The sequence below is a fragment of the Sylvia atricapilla genome, chromosome 2, assembly GCF_009819655.1.
Source record: "Sylvia atricapilla isolate bSylAtr1 chromosome 2, bSylAtr1.pri, whole genome shotgun sequence".
Taxonomy (NCBI): Eukaryota; Metazoa; Chordata; class Aves; order Passeriformes; family Sylviidae; genus Sylvia; species Sylvia atricapilla.
In genome coordinates this window covers 105,383,251-105,401,412 of record NC_089141.1, presented here as the reverse complement: position 1 = coordinate 105,401,412, position 18,162 = coordinate 105,383,251, and the positions used below count along the sequence as shown (strand labels likewise).

The following is an 18,162-nucleotide window of genomic DNA, read 5'->3' as shown; positions in this document are numbered from 1 at the left end:
AAATGTTTCTAATTAAAGTCTAAGAACAAGCATTAATCCACTCTGAGATTAAGTGGAGATTAACATGTTTGGAATTTGATGTGAGAGGTACAGAGAAGTTCTGGTATATCTCAGTCACAACCATTATAACACCAAGAGTCTGGCTGAATTTTAAAGTAATTTAAACAATTTAGGAAGGAATTTTAAAGTTTCTTTACTTTTAACTTTGCCTGTGGCAATATTTCTCAATAACACAAGAGTATAACTGAGCCAGAAAAAAACCCAGCAAGCTACAATTTCCATCTTCCTTAACTGACTGTTTTCCATGAGCTCTAATTTATAAGCTAATTAATTAATGCAGTTTTGCATTTTAAATAAATATGTCCTGTAGTATAAGTGCCATAATTTTCAAAAGGTATTGTTCTATTATTCTCCCACAGCCCACTGTCTCAACAACATTACTTGGTTTTTAACCATAAAACTCAAACCAACATCTTAGTAACTGCATGTGACGGAGGTAATTAAATAGATGAAATGTATTATTTAAGAAAAAAGTGGCAATATTTATAAATATAACATAAAAACGTTCAACATCAAAGAATTAACTATGGTCCTTTTCCTTAATACTGCATTTTGTGTGGATAGTATGCAACGTTGCTATTTCCTGCATTTACCATTGACCTTTGGTAAGTTGTAAACAGGTTTATGCAGGACATCCTATCATAAGAAGTGTTATGTTTATCATGAAACCACTAAAAATCTATAAAAACCCTGCAGAAATTTAAATAGGAAATAATCTTTTGTTGTTGTTGTTTCTCCTTCATTCTGATAGTGCCTAACAGCAGATTCTTTTCTTTTAATTAGTTTTCCTTGACAGCTGTCAACATTTTGCTGGCTCAGAAATAATTAAACAGTTATTTATTTTCCTGAGATTTTCTATTTAGCAGTTAACTGTCAGCCACTTCTCTTTAGAGAATAAAGCCTTCAGCTTTATTGACTATGATCTGATAGCAAAGCTGGAGCTTCTTGTTATGTTCTCAGACCCGTTTACACAACACTGTTAAGCTATCTATTTGTTTTCCACTATGGAATAGAAGACCCATAGTATTTCAGGAAACAAATGAACCACCAGGAATGTCATAAATTAACATACTTTTATATCATAAATATTTAAAATATCATCTCTGAAGTCTCGCATGTCTTTAAAACATAGGTCCAAATAGATTTTCACACAGACAAACATGAGTTGAAAGGAAAAAATTGAAATTCAGGTCCACAGATGTAAGTGTGTAGTAAGACTACTCTTTTTTTTTTTTTTTTTTTTTTTTTTTTTAAAGCTTTCTAATGCTTGTGCCCATCAACAACTCTACTGAAAGAGGTGAAGGTAGCTTCTTAATATTGTGGAATGCCCCTTGATTGAATTCAATTTATTCAATATTCTGCAATGCCAGTGGGAGTACCAGGGACCTACTTAGTGAAAAATATTAGATCTTTGAATAAGCTGTTGTGTACTGAAAAAATACACTACATTACAGGAGTGTACCATACCTTTTATAAGATGGTTGTACAGATTTTCATTCCATCTGTTTTGGGAATTCAGCGAGGTCAGGTATGAGCTTGACTTTAGAGGAACATGCAGGGCAGGTTCTGTTTCCAGTAAGCAATACAGACAAACAAATTAAAGTAGCACTTGCTTATATCTGAGAAAATCACCACAACTCTGAAGGTTCTATTTCCCAAAATTCAGCTGTGTGTCTCTTCTCCCATTGCCAAAATAATTCCTCTCTTCTACTGCTGCATTCATGTCTTGGTCTGACATCATCTATTCATTCACTTAAACTGTTCACAGCTTTGGGAAATGATTTCAGCTCAACTGGAAGAGGCAAAATATCAGAAAGGTTCTCAGGCTGTAGTCAAATTCCCTCTGAGACAATGAAAAGGGAATTGTTTGGCATTATGTGTGTATTGTGTGCACATAAAGAATAAAGATATCACAAGTGTGAATATATATTTATCTGACTTTATACTTGCTTGAAATGCAAGTGTAAAATCCAGTCAGACCCAGGCAACGATTTGTTGCATTTTTTTCTTATCTGCTATATTTGACCAATGAGTTTGGGAATCTTTTCTTTTTGTGTTCTAAAATGTGATTTTGATATACATCGTTTCTGACAATATCAGCACAAAGATGACAGTTTTTCAGTCATCCCTTACTCTTTATAAGATTTTAAGTCTTTGGGAATTTGCATGCATTCTGGTACTTCATTGCATGCATGCACTGTGTTTCTCAGGCTGGCAGCAAATGTATCTGTACTTAAACAAGTCCCTAATTCCAAATTGTAGTTAGCATAGGACAGCATTTAACAGAGGTTCAAAGCTTCAGATGTTTCTATAAAACTAGTTTGTCAGATATATGTAACACCAAATGTGTGTCCAGCATTTTGAATTCTCCAGAAAGTGCAGACACTTGTTGGGATGATTGATAAGAATGGAATTTTTTCAGTGTCTTATTTTAAATAGTGAGCTTCTCTGCACAGAGGGATGCTGCAGCCCTCAGGAGGAATGGATTCTACGTGTGTGTTAGTCCAGACAGTTAACCACAGAGATCATTATAAAAGCAGGGAGGTTCTTTCATGGTTCTTCCACACTTCCAGGAGGATGACCTTACCCATTGGATGTAGAAAACTACTTATCCTGTTTCTGATCTAATGTGTCTTTCAATCTAGCCCATAGTGACGCAAATGGATTGATAGTCTGTATCTTAGCCAGGCTTACAAAGCAGTAGTAAATAGTGCCAAGATAAATGGAAGCAGTGGATTTTAAATTCAGCTCTGGTTTTTAAACTCGCTGCTTTGAACAGGCTGAGAAGATTTTTATGTTAACATCTCAAATCAGATGAAGATAAAAGTAATTTAAGTAGCAAGCCTTAGTACTGCAGTAGGGTAATAATACCTTGGTGGTTTAGGTGCTCCCATTAACACTGACAGCATGAGTCTGACATGTAAAGCTGCTCAGTTCCAGAGAAGGTTCCTCAAACTTGCAGCGATACAAGATTATCTGATCAGTTGTTTTGAAATAGCACAAAGCAGCTTACAAAAACAAATATAGAAAATACTGGTTGGATCCCTATCCTTTAACTAAGTCAAACAGCTAGCAAGAATGCTCACAAGAAATAATCTTCTTCATTTGTTACACGTGAAGCTCTGTAAGAATCTGAGCTCCATGAAGAAGGTGCAGATATATCAAATATTCTCACGGAATTTCTGAGAGATATTTTTGTTCAAGGCAAAAGTGTTGTAATGGGTATGAAATCAAATTAAAGTATAGCTGGCTTACCAGAGAGAAAAAGTGTGATTTGACTTGAAAAATGGAATAATACCTAGCAATGTTATTTAGAGGGTGCTTGTTTTCGCCTTTGATTCATGTCAAATTGAGTTAGTCACCTTTTTCTGTGTGCTGCGATATGGCTGGACTTGTACACAGAAAAAATGTGTTGTATTTGAAGTTTTTGGTAATTATTGTGTGCTTTGCATAAAGCAGGAATTCTGCTAGGCAGTAGCTTGGGTCCCAATAAAATATGAGTCTGTGGGTAGACACAATGACAGATGGAAGAATGTACTGGATTATTTATTACCTGATAAATGCCTTATTGAAGTGCTGCAAATGATATTTAAATCCAATTCATTTATGTGAAGTGTTTAATATGTGTGCTCTAAGGACAACTTGGATGGAGGGTTTATTGTCCTGATTTGTTAAACCATAAACTGAACTCCTCTGAAAGGAAAACATCCTTCTCCAAAAGAGGATTGTGTAAAAAGCCATGGTGGCACTACTGGTGGAATGGAAGCAAGATTCATCTTCTAAATTTTCTTTTCCCACAGGAGGAAGAAAGTAGGCATTGCCTCTTCCAAACAGCTATTTATGCTTCATATAAGAGAAATCCAGCTCAACAGAGTGTTTATCCCTCTCACTTACTGAGGTGGATTGCTTTGGATAGGATTGTGATGACAGTAACCCTATTCTCAGTAAACAAAGTCTCTTGAATTATATAATAAGATCAGGAGAAGCTCTCTGCCTCAGAAAGAGAGACAGCACTGTCAGGATGGGTTGCTCATGCAGCTTTGCCATCTTGCACTCTGAATAGAAATCCTCAGTTTACACATCATTTTTTTGGGATCCTTCTCTTTTTAGAACTTGTCTATCCAATCTGTGTGTTGTTTGTTTCTTAACGAGAAAGCTGAATGGGTGGCAAAAAGATGCGCAATTTATCCTACAAAAAGGTGGAGGAGAGCGAGTCAGGAGTCCTGTGTCTCATTCTTAGCCTGAATTCTTTTTGGGGAAAAAAAAAAAGTGTGGAAAAAATGTATTTTGTGCATTATTAGTGTGAATGCTCATAATGTTGTCATTGTTTCTAGGCCGTGAGAAGACAGAAAAGTCTTGAGCAGAGTATCCAATCTGCACAGGAGACGGACAAAACCCTGCGCTTGATCCAGGAGTCTCTGGCTGTTATTGACAAGCAGCTAACAGCCTATGCTGCAGACAGAGTGGATGCAGCCCAGGTCCCTCAGGAGGCACAGGTGAGTTAGACACAGGTTCAACTTACGTGTTTACTACTTTCCTTTATCAACCAAAGAGTGTTTGGTTGTCCCTCAGCTTCTCGTTAAAGAGGATTTGCAACATGATCAGCGTGAAAGTGCAAGCAAATTTTGTGTAGGATTACTTTGAGAGGTTTAAGCTACTCTCCTAGTAAAGTCATATTTTCCTTCTGATTTATATTATATACCAGTCCAGAAGATGTAAAGGACCATAAATATCATGGAAGACTATGCAGTAATTTTAAAAAGTCAAGGATAAACAATGTGGTTCTTTAAAATCCAGCTCAAATCCTATAAAGAGAAAAGTCATCATCCTCACTACTCTTAGATTACTCTTTTGCAAGGTTGATTATGTGGTTTGTTACTAAATTATTGAAACATAGAAACATTGTTAATTATTTTGTAATGTGCACATCAGTCAACTAATATATAAATTTTTACAGCTCAGGTAATTTCAATAGAGGAAGCTTTCCCCAATCTTTACACATTGTTTATTTAGCCTTTGAAATAAAAATGTCCATCTAATTATCATTTTTACTCTTTCTTTCTTCTGTAAGGTCTGCTTTACTGCAGCTTTAAGAGGGTAAGAATATGAATGAAATAAAACCAAATATCTTTGCAATAAAACTATCAACACTTTACAATGTTACATACTTCAACTTCTCTTTTAATTCCATCTAAGTTTAGGCAATCAGATTATGAAAGTAAAAAGGGAAAAAAAGCTACAGTGAAGTTGAAAATGAGTGCTTTAATACTGACTTTAGAAGAGATACTCAATTATGGGTTTCTTGGCATGCCTGTAGAGTTTTAAATAACTCTAAAAAATAATAATCTTGTATGGAGTACCTTAGATGATCTTAAATATATTCAGAGCTGAATATATGCAGCGCTGAAAATAATTTTTTCTCTCCTTTAAGAAATAAACATTACTGTGTCTTTTGAATTAACATGTAGATGAAGGTATCTTTCAGTTACTTTTTTGTGTGTGCGCTTGTAGGTGCATGCATCTATTTTTATGTATGTGTTGGGTCAATAAATGCTGTATCTGGAAAACAGGATCACATCTGGATTCAATCTCATTGTGAAAATAATTTTTATCCTGCTTTATTTTCTTCTAGTGTATATCAGTATAAGATCAGATTTAGAAAAATTGTTTCCGATTGAATCCTAAACAATGTTATCTATCTGTTGACTCTCCTGAATTATTTTTCTTCTTCATAGAAATATGCATGATGTAAGCAATTATTTAATCAGATAAAAAATAGCATTTTTTTAAAAAGATTCCTAAGTTTAATTTCTCATCTTGTAATGATATGAAGTGACTGCATAAGAAAAGATAATATAAAAATGTAGGTTTTTTTCTAGTGTGTTTGTACCCTTACATGTTTCTCATGTCCCATGGATGCATTTGATTAATGTGCATCATCAGGTACCATACTGGGAATTACTACAGGCTGTGTAAAAGGAAATAATTCAGAACTTCAAAAACCAAAGCAGCGCAAAACCAAATCAACCTTAATTAGCACACTTTTATAAGAAAATTTCAGCTCAGCACCTTTGCAGAACTTGTTTTTTTTTTTTTTTTCCTGGAGATTTTATTGTTTAATGTCGAGTTCACCTGATTGTTTCATATCCAGTGGGAAAACCAGCACAGAAGCTGCTGAGTTTTTCCCTTTCATGATTTTATTTTATGATGCCAGTGAGACCTATTGAAAAAAAAACTTAATTAACAACTGAACAGGTCTAATATAAATATTGAAGTTCTCTGAAGTTCATTTGTGAATCTCTTTAAAATCCTTAGGGAGAAAGGGAATAAGCAATCATTTTTATGTGGGTAGGTAAACCGAGTCATTCCTCCAGCAAAGATCCAGTGGCAGAACAGGCACATCCTGAATGGCCTCGTCTCCTGTGGAGCTTCTGCTGGCATCCTTCTTTTGTAGAGCTGAAAACAGTTCATTCATATAAGACACCTACAATAGTGTCTGCACAGCTGGAATGGGAGTCTTTCAGTCAGCGATGTTGCTGTCTGGCCAGGGATCTGTTTATCCATGCTGAGGGATTTAGCATCCCATTCAGCAATATGTGTTACATTTCTAAAAGAACATATGGGGGAATTTATAATCAGAAAGCTGCTGAGCTTGGGAGCTCTGTGTGTTTGCTTCAAAAAATTCAAACCCATTTAGAGCATTGATAGGAGGAATAATCTTTGTTTCAGCTGATCAGAAATTAACCTGAGGGAAAAAAAAATTATTTAGCTCCTCTTTTTAACTGAAATGATCAGTTTAGTTTATTCAGAAGCCTGGCAGAAAGAAAAGGGATTCAAATGTGTGCTGTTCAACTTCTTAGGATCACTTTTTGAGTGTAAATTTTGTGTGCTTCTTACTCCACCATGTGGCGCTGAGACTTTAATGCTCGAGAACCAAAGTTACCCGAATTATTTGGAGTACAACTAAAGATGATGTATTCAGACAAAGAAAAAAACCTAACAGTGACCACGTAGATAAATGAGTTCAGATTCCTCAAGGCCCAATTATGATAAAACATTGAGCGAGGCAAATTCTAGAGCAATATTCCAAAAGGAAAGATTATTTGTTTGTATGCTTGATCTCATGATCCCAGTGGAAGAATTTTTCTTATTTCTAAACTTACCAAAAAATATGAAGTCATCACAAGAATTTGCAGTCATTGACTTTTAAAAATATTTGTTATTTGAGAGGATATAAACAAATCTGTACCAAAAATATTACATTTATATGACAAAATATATTTTAAATAATTATTTGTAACTTTGTTATTCAATGACTTTTGATGGAAGAAAGCATTTCTACTTTGTATTTCTGCTTAGTCTGAGTGATTATATGAATAATTTTACATTATGGGAAAGAAAATTAGCTTATTTAATTCCTCACCTGCAAATGACAACTCACTTATCTCTTGTTCTCCCCAGTCAAACTATATAAATCGTGGTGTAGAGAATAACTTAATACTGTGTTTTCGAAAAGTACAAAAATAATCTACTTTTCAATAAAATCTTTGGATAATTTCAGTTCTGTTTTGATAAGCACTTCATGCCTGGCTGTTTTCTAAGTGAAGGTGCCTATTATACTGTTTTTATAATATCTTTGTGCCTTGTTCAAAACCAAAGTTAATGTGATGATAGAATGGCAGAATGGTTCAGTTGTTCAAGCTGTTACTTGACAAGATGATGCTGTGCTTCATTGCCTTCAGACTAATATTTTGGGACAAAGAACTCACAGGTGTCTACTTAGGAAAATGTTAAAGTTATCTACACTTACCTTTCCTCTGCTGAAATTGTGAGGATTGTTTTGTTCAGCCATGTGTGGATCAGTGGTCAGAGGGAAGAGCTGATAAGTGTTATTCAGAAGCATAAGCTTACATTTTGTTATTAAGTTGGAATATCTATTCAGGTTTCTGTATTATTTAGATTTTCACCCTTCCCACATCTCCATAACATCTGAGCACTGTGTTTTAACTGCATTTATCATGTCCAGCTTGCTCAGTATTGCCTTGTCAGTCATGGTTCTGCCTTATTCTACCTTCCTTTTCTCATTTGGACTCTACTGTTTGTATTTCCTGAAAGTTAGTGTCCATAACAAAGCATGTAGTTTGAGTTAAGAAATACCTGTATATCATTTGTGCTGTATCATCATCTTCTATGTGTGTTATATACTTTTAGATATATATGAATAAAAGTTTTGCAAATTTCCTGAAGAATTGCCAGTGATGGCAAATGAGAATCCTTAACCTGTAGGACACAATAATTGATGCACATAAAGTACATTATATTATATATACAGTATATATAGTACATTATATTATATTAGACATTTTAGAAATTAAATGAAGGCAAGTTTTGCTCTTTATTAAAAAAAAAAGAGAAAAGGAATAGACAGGAACCACTGAGAGAAGAAGAGATGGGGATAATACAAGAATAAATGATGGTTTATTATGGATGTTAAGAAGTTCATGCAACAAATTTGTGAATCAGAAGAGACACAAAAGTCAAAGTGGTCATTTGAAAATTTAATTATAATGGACATCACAGTCAGGTGTTATAAATTCTTTTATATCTGTTTGTCATTGACTTAATCTTTTTGCCTGTGGGCAGCAGTACAAATTTAAAAAAAAAAAAAAGGAAAAAAGGCTTTCCATACAAACTTTTCTTTTAATCTTTCCTCTAATGTGTTTGCTCTCTCCAATTCCACATTTTGATGCCAGAGAAGATGATGCTTCATCTCTTTCCTGCAGAGCAATTTAAAACAGTAAGATAGAACAATCTCTATGCAGTGTCCCATAATACCTAATTGCTTAAACACTACTCTTAATCTGGCCTGTGCTCTGACCTATTCAGATAAGAGCTGTTCAATTATGTGCTTTCCAGAGGGACTCTGGGGTTGAACAAAGCAAATTGGAAAATGCAACCGAAAACCAGTTTGTAGATGAGCTGGGGAAGCATGCTGTTGAGATACTGGGTGTTATGTAGTATATATTTTAATGTTCATACTCACTTCTTCTTTTCATATGCAGTTCTAACATTCAAGACATGAAAAAATTATTTGGCTACAGGTACTAAATCACCACGTGTTTTGTTTGTGTGGAGCAAAAAAATGGAAGATAATCCTGTTACAACTCAAATAGATTTCAAATGGAAACTTTAAACTAAGACAAGGACAAAAGACAAAATAAGTGCTCAACAAGTAAATAAACCTTCTCTTCTTCCTGGATTCATTATTTTAATTGACCATTTTTGTTTTCTCAAAAATTATCTATCTTATTTATAAAAATTATATTATTTGCTCCAGATGTTTCTGGCCATTCATTTAATAGCCTTGTCAAGGAGAACTCAAAATATGAAAAATAAAAAAATACAATTTTGATAATTTTAGAAGAAAAATTAATCTAAATTTGGAGACTTCTGCTAGTAATTTTGCTTTTACAAATACTTTGCTTTAGAAAAATACTTTAATTCTCTAAATAGTACTGAATAATTTATAGTAATATATATTCTTGCAATTAAACTTAGTAAAGATTTAATGGTTTCATGAATTTTTCTTTTTCTCTTAAAATTTACTTTAATACATATTCAATATAACTTCTGAAAACCTGCTTTCAGTGAAATGTTGAAATATATAAGACATTATAATGGTATACAAGTCATTAAAACCATGTAATAGAAGTATAAAATAGGCAGCATATGGTGTACATAGCTTTGTACTTAATAACCTATGAAAATGTGATTAAAAATACATGTATATTAATTTTTTACTATTAAAGTTACTGTAGTGTAAGATAAATTTATGTACTTATATTTCAAATTATAGCTGGTCTTCAGGGCATCTGTAAAATGCTATATGCCATTAAAAAAACCCAGATTAAATAGAAAGTCAGTTTTTAATGCAGGACTAATGGCCTCAAATGCTTCTCATGATGGGAACATAACTTTGTGTCTTTATTTCATAGGATAACTTTTTTTTCAGTAGTGCTGTCTAGCAATACTGCTAATAAGAATTTCTTATTTTCTAACAATTTAAACATAATAATATGCAAATATTTCTGAAGTATATTATATCTATATATTTTCTGGGAATTCTTTTCCATTACATTGCACTAGCCAACACTGCTTAAGTTAATTTTGTCTTGTAAGGTTGATTAATGGTGAACCAAAAAAAGCTGATGTTTTTCTTTGGATCACACTTTGATTTTGCTGACAGACACAACAAGCAATACGTATTAGAAAATATATTTATTATAATAGTGAACTGTGTGTCACTGTGCATTTGCTACAGAAAATTGATACTAAACATCGTTTCTGGTCAGTAGTATGCCACAGACTGTGTACTGGTTTAGATATAGCACAGCTCTCTAAGGGGAAGATGATGTTGTACTTGCAGGACACTGATCAGTTTTCTCTCAGCTTGTCTGGTGATACTGTGAAAATGTGAAGAATTAAGAATAGTGAAGCAAATAACTTTTCTTTTCTTTTTTTTTTTTTTTTTTTTTTTTTTTTTTGTGATTAATTTTTAATTGTTCTTACCATTGAAAAATGTTGTTTTCCTTCAGAAAAAAAAATTTAATCCACGTTCAGTCCCTTCATCATCTTTGCCACCCTCTGCTGGGGCTGCTCCAGGAGCTCCAAGTTTCTCTTGCACTGAGAAGCTGCGCTCAGCACCCCGGATTCAGGGCTGAGCAGAGGGGCAGGGTCACCTCCCTGACTGCTGGTCAATGTGCTTCAAAATCAGCTGGTCCAAATAATTGAAAACAGCACACAATTTTCCCTCAAACCTTACTGACTGCTATCTTTGTTTTCCAACAGAAAATACAATCTGAATTAACAAGCCACGAGATTAGTTTGGAAGAAATGAAGAAACGAAACAGGGGAAAAGATGCTGCCAAAAGAGTGCTCTCCCAAATTGATGTGGCACAGGTAGGCCAATTTTGTTTCCACCATTTTTCCTTCCCTCATTCAAATGAGTCGTGTGGGTGGTACTGTGACTCGACCATGAAGTGTTCCTAAGGTATCTCTTCTGCTTTAGCTGTTCCTTTCTAGCCAGAAAATCATGGTGGATTAAGCATACCATCCATAGCTCTTCCTGCTCATTTTTTTACTCCAGCCTTTTCTGTGTCTGTTGTGGTTTTGAAAACAAACCAAGTGAGAGGCTCTAAGTCAGAAATAAAATTTAATGAGAAGAAAAGGAAAATAAAATAGAATAAAATAAAATAAAATAAATACAAAAAGAAAAACCACTGACAGAGTCAGAATACAACCTGATCAGGGTGATGGAAACAGTCCAGACGAGGTGGTCTTCCTGAAACAGAAATCTTGTAGAAAGGTCTGGTAGCTCCAGTCCTCTGGGAATCCAGTGGGTGAGGGCTGCTTCTACTGTCCCAAATCCCAGCTTATATCCAGGTGAGAATGCTTGGCTCTTCCCCATGGGCGGAGCATCTCACAATGGGATGATGAGTCATGGAAGAGAGCCTTAATGGCCCATTAAAGAGAGAGATAACTCCCAGAGGGAGTTATCTCTGAGTCATGCAAAAGGCATTGATGGGCCATTAACTGAAGATGGTGATAGAATACATCCTAAACTACAACCCAGGACAGTGTCACTGGCAGTTCTGAGGTGCAGGACTGATGTAACCAACTGGTAGGGACACCGTAAAAAAGAGGTGCTTTGGATGTGCTGAAGCTTCAAGAGATAAAACTACAGTGGGGCTTTTTCGATGTAAGTTTTTAGATACTGGAAAATATCTGCTGTTCAAAATACGTTAAAAGATTTGGAAATCTTTAGTAGAATTTCATTTGAAATACAAATTATGCTGAGCTGTGCAATTCAGACATCAGTTTAGAATGTTAGATTTCATTTCATTATTTCATCGACCTTAATAGACACAGACACCTTCTTGAAAATGAAGAAGACTGAATAAACAACAGAGAAAAATACACATTTTTGACCCATTAATGATAGGTTCTTGAATATTTTGCTGGTTTGTTTTTTGTGGGGGTTTTTTTGGTTTTTGGTTTGTTTGGGTTTTTTTTTTTTTGTGGGGGGGGGGTTTTGTGTGGTTTTGTTTGTTTGTTTTGTTTTGTTTTTTTTAAGTGAGAAAACAAATTTTCATAATTCATTAGAAAGACAAATGATTTAATTATTGTCATTTTTTGATTCATCCTTGTCAAGTATTTCTAGGCACCTCAGTTTGGATTTTAATTTTTATTATGGGTATCCTTAATTTATTTTCAGCAGTTCATTTGAAATTAACAATTTGACTTTTTTTAATGTTTCATCTTGTATACAGGACTAGATTTCTTTGTTGAGAATATTTATTTTTTCCTCATTTTTCTCCCTTTCTTCATACTAACTCACCTTCTGATGGTCTCCATGGCAGCTGAGAAGTTGGCCATATTTCATCAGTGAAATGCAGGCACCAGACGACTGCGTAAATAAATGTTTGTGAATTCAACAGCCCTTCTTGGGTGCCTTTTTTTATTAATCCACCTCTGTGCAGACTTTTTTTTTTTTCCTTTGTAAGGTCTCTCTAGTTGATGATGTGTTCCAGTTTGAGTTTTGAAAAATTGGTAGAGTTCATCTTGAGACATTGCTTTGCTAACATTAGATAAAATATAAACAAAGAAAATAGTAATTTACATGCATAATGTTAATATCAACTACCAAAGCAGGTAGAAGGTGAGCCCTTTGTTACACATATTTATGACTGTATTTGATTTTAGGCCACTGAACTCTCTTGAATTCCCCTCCATCATTATGCTACCTTTAGTGGAAAAACACATTTCATGAGATCAGTTTTTGCTTACTATTTTCTGAAGAGCATTCTCACTTATAAATTAATTATTTTCTCTTCTATTTTTTTAATAAAGAATACTTCCAATTTGACATATTTATTCTATTATTAATTCAATTACCTGAACAGAAAGTAAAAAAAAACTATGAAAATAAATAAATGAGATTTCGAAGCAACTGTTAACTGTGGCCAAATTTATCCTGGCTTTTTGGATTATTGTCGGCTGAGAGTTAAGTTCTGATTTTTAAATGTAAGGGAAAAAATATGATTAGTAAAATAAAAAATATTTCTGCCATGGTGATATAGTACCTAGTTAGTCCTAACAGACTGAGAATTGTTACATGAATGTAAAATCTTTTCTAATGAATAGCTGATTTTTGAAATTCAGTACTAAATACTTTTCTGGTCAACTTTTTGAATACATTCTCAGTTGTCTCTTTTCTAGACTGACAAATATGTAAAGCATAATGAGACTTTTAGATAAACAGTTTTCAGTTTCCTGTCATTTTTCTTTATGAATTTTCTATTTTAAAAATTACTTTCTGGGGAAAAAAAAAATGAACACATTCAGGTGCAAAATGGATTTGTACAATTGCTTTTGTACTGTGACGGGTATCTCTTTATTGTTTTCTTTATGTTCTAAATTGTTCCAAATACCCACTTTTATAATTTTTCTGATTTTTAGCATTGAGATGATATTTTAAAACTGTTGGAGATAAATATAACTATAAAATATAGCTGTTATTTTTATCTGGGAGAACTTTAGTGAGAATGCTAAAATATAATTTAGATACCATTTGTATGTCAAGGTTAGTAGTTTTCTGCTTTGTTTATTTTTGGGGGGTCAATTAAAAATAATTTGACTTTTTTTTCTCCTACAGATCCTCAGTGCTTTTCAATCCTTCAGTATCTCTTCACAGATGGCTTTAATTTTCTCTGCTATTAATACCGCCATTTTCTTTTTCTAAATAACTTTTAATGTACTGCCAAACACAAATGGTAGCTGATACAGATGTGGCAATGCAAGATTCCCACAGGATTTGATCTTTATCAAATTGAAGTGTCACAGGAGAATGAAAAACTAATTCCATACAAATTTAGTGCATGCAAACACACTGAAGAAAAATAAGACCTCTTATTCCTACCCTTGTTTCCTACTTTTATTTAATTATCCACTTATTTACTGACAGAAAGACTTCCTTTCTTACCTCATTTGAAGTCAATTTAATAAAAAATGTTTAATGAGGAAAGTTGTTGGAAGGAGCTACTGGATATTTACACCCTTTCGTGTGGTACCCCAGGTTGTCTGCTGCTCATGATTCCTGCCTCCTTTTCAGAAATCTGATAGATTTCCGATAGATTTCTGATAGATGTGGGAAGGTATTTTACCAATGCCTATGTATAGACCAATTCTATGCCTTGTTACAGTTTTTCCTCGAATCTATATGGCACAGACCACACTGTTGTGGAATAAAATGTCCAGAATTTGAAGAAAAAAAAAAAAATCAAGCGTGTTTGCAGATGCTGAGTTCCTATTTAATTACTTAGTTATTCCTTAGTGACATTTAGTCTATTTTTTGTTTCCAGACAGTTAAAAAAATTATTCAATAATACTTTGCTCTGTACTTCTGTAGAGAAATTAGTTCTTTTTTAAGTAGATAATTAGAATTGCTTTTCTTTATTTTTAATTATTTCCCCTCCCCCTGAGCTAGGGATCATGTGAGCAAGCACAAAGATAGAAAATGGTGAAATTAGAAGCGAAGCTTGTCACAGATTTTTTTCTCCTTTCAAATTGCTTTCTTTTTGGTCTAGGTTAGGCTTTTTTAAAATTGAAATATAAATCAATTTTATACTCTAAATCTTGGGGTTTGTGCTAGACCTACTTACTGCCAAGCCACTTTATTTAGATTTCTTTGAAGGACTAAAAGATTCATTCCTCACACCAAGAGGCAGCAACTGATAGAGTTGAAGAGAATTCACTCTGCAATGGGGATGGCTTATCCTCAAGCCATTAAATCTGTCTTCTCCCCATTCCCCTGAACATTTTACATATGGAAAAATACAAAACTTCTCCCTTTCTTTATGTGTGTATATGGGCTCTTTGGCCACAGGCTTTGCTTCATCCAGTGCCCTGGATGATGGAAGAATTTTTATCCTCCATTGCAGACCAAAGATTCTCTGCCACTGGCATTTCCCCCAAAAGTTTTATATTTTTTTAATAAGAAATTGCTGGTTGAAAATGTATTCTAAGTATTCTGCAACAAGCCTAAGACTCGTCTTCAGCATTGATTTGATTTCACACTTCCTGCTCACCCATTTTTACTTTCCAGAAAAAGCTGCAGGATGTGTCCGTGAAGTTTCGCCTGTTCCAGAAGCCAGCCAACTTTGAACAGCGCCTCCAGGAATGTAAAAGAATTCTAGATGAAGTGAAACTGCAGGTGCCCAAGCTGGAGATGAAGAGTGTTGAGCAGGAAGTAGTACAATCACAGCTGGATCATTGCATGGTGAATATTCAAGATGCTGTCTTTCTGCACTGGCTTTATGCAGAGAAAGCTAAAAATTAGAGATTATTGTCCTTAATTCAGATGAGAAACAAAGAATCAGTTACACAAAAAAATCCAAAACCCAAACAAACAAAAACCTCAGAAATGCACTAGACATGCACTTCCACTGTGTGAGAATACCAGTTAGGATCCCTTTATAATTCCAAGTCCTTGTCCTGCAGTTGAATTTATCTCCCCAAATTGACTTTATTTTCTGCTCTATTCTACAGTCATGGAACTCTGTGACGTAACCAAAGAGGTGTTTGAGCACAAGCTTATTCTAGCCAGGAAAAACAAAGCATAATGGAAAACCATAGATTGAAACTTCTATGAGGTAGCATGCTATGGCTTGCTTTCAGCTCAAGAACAAAAGATGACCTATGTCCTAGAGAATATGAGGAAAATATGTATATATCTCTTTAATATCACTATAATCCTGACCCCCTTTACACTTGAAAGGAAATAAAGCTAAACACTATGTTTTTTATGATCATAAAAAGAAGATTGTAACGGCAAAAGTAGCTGATTTTTTTTTTCAGCTTTATTTTGTCTGTTTGTTGGGGTTTTTGTTGTGGGTTTTTTGTTTGTTTGTTTGTGGGGGTTTTTTGTTTGTTTGTTTGTTTTTTCCCTGGGGCAATGGCATGCCTGAAGATTTCCCCCTCCCAACCTCTTTCAGGTGTAAATGTAGAAAGAATTTAAATTTAAAAAATAAGCATGGGACAAATCAATGTTATTGCTTTACATCTTTCATTTTTCTTAAATGAAATTGCTCTTAAGTTCATATTCTTGTGAGCATGACACTCTTATTAGAATGATGTGGTAGTTAGAAGCTCTCTACTGAATTAAAGTGTCTTCACTCAGCAGCTGGCTTTTGCAGCCCTGATGTATTTTGTAGAAGGCTTATAGTGATTTTAGAGCACCTTTAACTACAAGGATTCTCAAAATGTTCCTGTTTTTCAAAATCTAGTTGTAGTATATCATCAGAATTTATACAATGTGCATCATACAACAGCTTCCTAATTTGTTGACAGGTTTTCAGGAATGAAGAATTTTGCTATCGTATTAAGCACGTGGAAAGTAGTTGGACTATATCTGTACTACTTTAATTAAAGTAGTAATTATTGGTCCACCTCATTTTGTTACTTTTTATATAGGTTTTTTAATTAACTAAATTTTTTAGAGTATGATACTTACTAAATGTGAGGTTAATCCTCTGTCCCTCCAGTCTCTAGATTTAGCAGTATGAAAAAATGACTGATTTTAAAAACTAGTGGCTCTCTGTAGTTTAAATATCCAACATTCTGTATGAGTTGACAGAAGAAATCTGTTGTTGTTTTAAATACTGAATTATCTAAGTTTGCAAATAACTTCTGTCACAGCCTGAAACAATAATGGTGTGTTCTTTCTCATGTACAGAATTTCTAACACTATCTTTGAGGTCACTATTAGTAAAGATGGGCTGTTCTGAATTTGTTCATTTGGATTCTGAATACTTCCAATGGTCTTTTCTGGTTTTCTTGTTTTAATGGTGGTGTTTCACTTTTATATTTCTATTTGATTAGAAATTATATAAAAACCTGAGTGAGGTGAAGTCTGAAGTGGAAACAGTGATAAAAACTGGGAGGCAGATTGTTCAGAAGCAGCAGACAGAGAACCCAAAGGAACTGGATGAAAGGCTTACAGCTTTGAAGCTGCAATATAATGAATTGGGTGCAAAGGTAAGTTCTGTGGTTTTAATATAAAACCATGTACTAGCAAAGTGGAAAGTAACCTCAGTGTGGTAAGTAAATGGGTTTTTTTGCTGGTTCCTTTCAATGTTCTTCCAGAGGGACGCAAGGAATGGAGGCAAAGGCAATCTCCAGCATTGCTATTCAGCTGCTCTGAAGAAAATAAAAACCACCTAGGAAAATAAAAAATTCCTTTGCTGCAATTCAAAATTTTACTTTTTTAATATTGTATTTTTTTTTTTTCTGCTAGTTCATTGTTTTTTAGAGTTCAGATGGAGGATGTTATTTCATTCTGATGCCTCAAAGAGTCACTTCAGATTAGGAAATTACTTAGATCAAGTTTCACTTATAGGGCTGCTTCATAAAAGAGGAAAGTCTGCTTCTGACTGTACACATCCTAAACTATATAATTTCCATTTCTTGCTGTTCAAAAACTTGTTGAACCAAAAGCTCTTGCCACTGAAGGTTTCCTTGAGAAGCGCTTGTATACTAGCGCTTGTATACTGCTTTGTGGCTCCTGCACTTGCATATGGTCAGTTTTTGTCCTAACCATTCTCTGGTATAAATGTCAAAGCCCCTGACTTTTTCACTGTATCTTAATATGTAAGCCCCTTCCCAATGAGAAACTGTGGTTTGGGTTTTTTTTTTTACTCAGTTTTCCCTGAAACTCAACTAAACAGAGTAGGATGAACAGGCTCCTAACCAATATTAACAGGACTCAGAAGAGGTATTGTGGCATTGTCCTAAAGAAGACTTTATTTAAATAAATGAATAAATGAACATGCAGTTAATGCATATCCTTCATTTCTCTGTTGTTTTTGTTTTTGTTTTTTTCTCTTGCCTTCATTAGAACCATTCAAAGAGCTTCTGAAAACTGTAGGATTAGACTGAATTTGGTGCTGTGACTTAGGTGACTGAAAAGTGTGAAAGACAGATAATGCCTGCCTGTTTATTTCTAAAATGTATACACTTGAAAAACACAAAACGGGACAGGAAGAA

At 34.2% G+C, this 18,162-nt stretch overlaps 1 protein-coding gene across 9 annotated transcripts in view; it reads left to right on the top strand.

Moving 5' to 3' along the window:
- DMD (dystrophin) overlaps positions 1–18,162 on the top strand; it is a 978,823-nt gene that overhangs the window by 341,644 nt on the left and 619,017 nt on the right. For all 9 annotated transcript variants that reach the window (XM_066314017.1, XM_066314023.1, XM_066314021.1 and 6 more), the window contains 4 exons: positions 4,395–4,556; positions 10,909–11,019; positions 15,224–15,397; positions 16,999–17,154. In XM_066314017.1, coding sequence (XP_066170114.1) covers positions 4,395–4,556; positions 10,909–11,019; positions 15,224–15,397; positions 16,999–17,154 — 603 coding nt within the window. The remainder of the gene's footprint in view (positions 1–4,394; positions 4,557–10,908; positions 11,020–15,223; positions 15,398–16,998; positions 17,155–18,162) is intronic.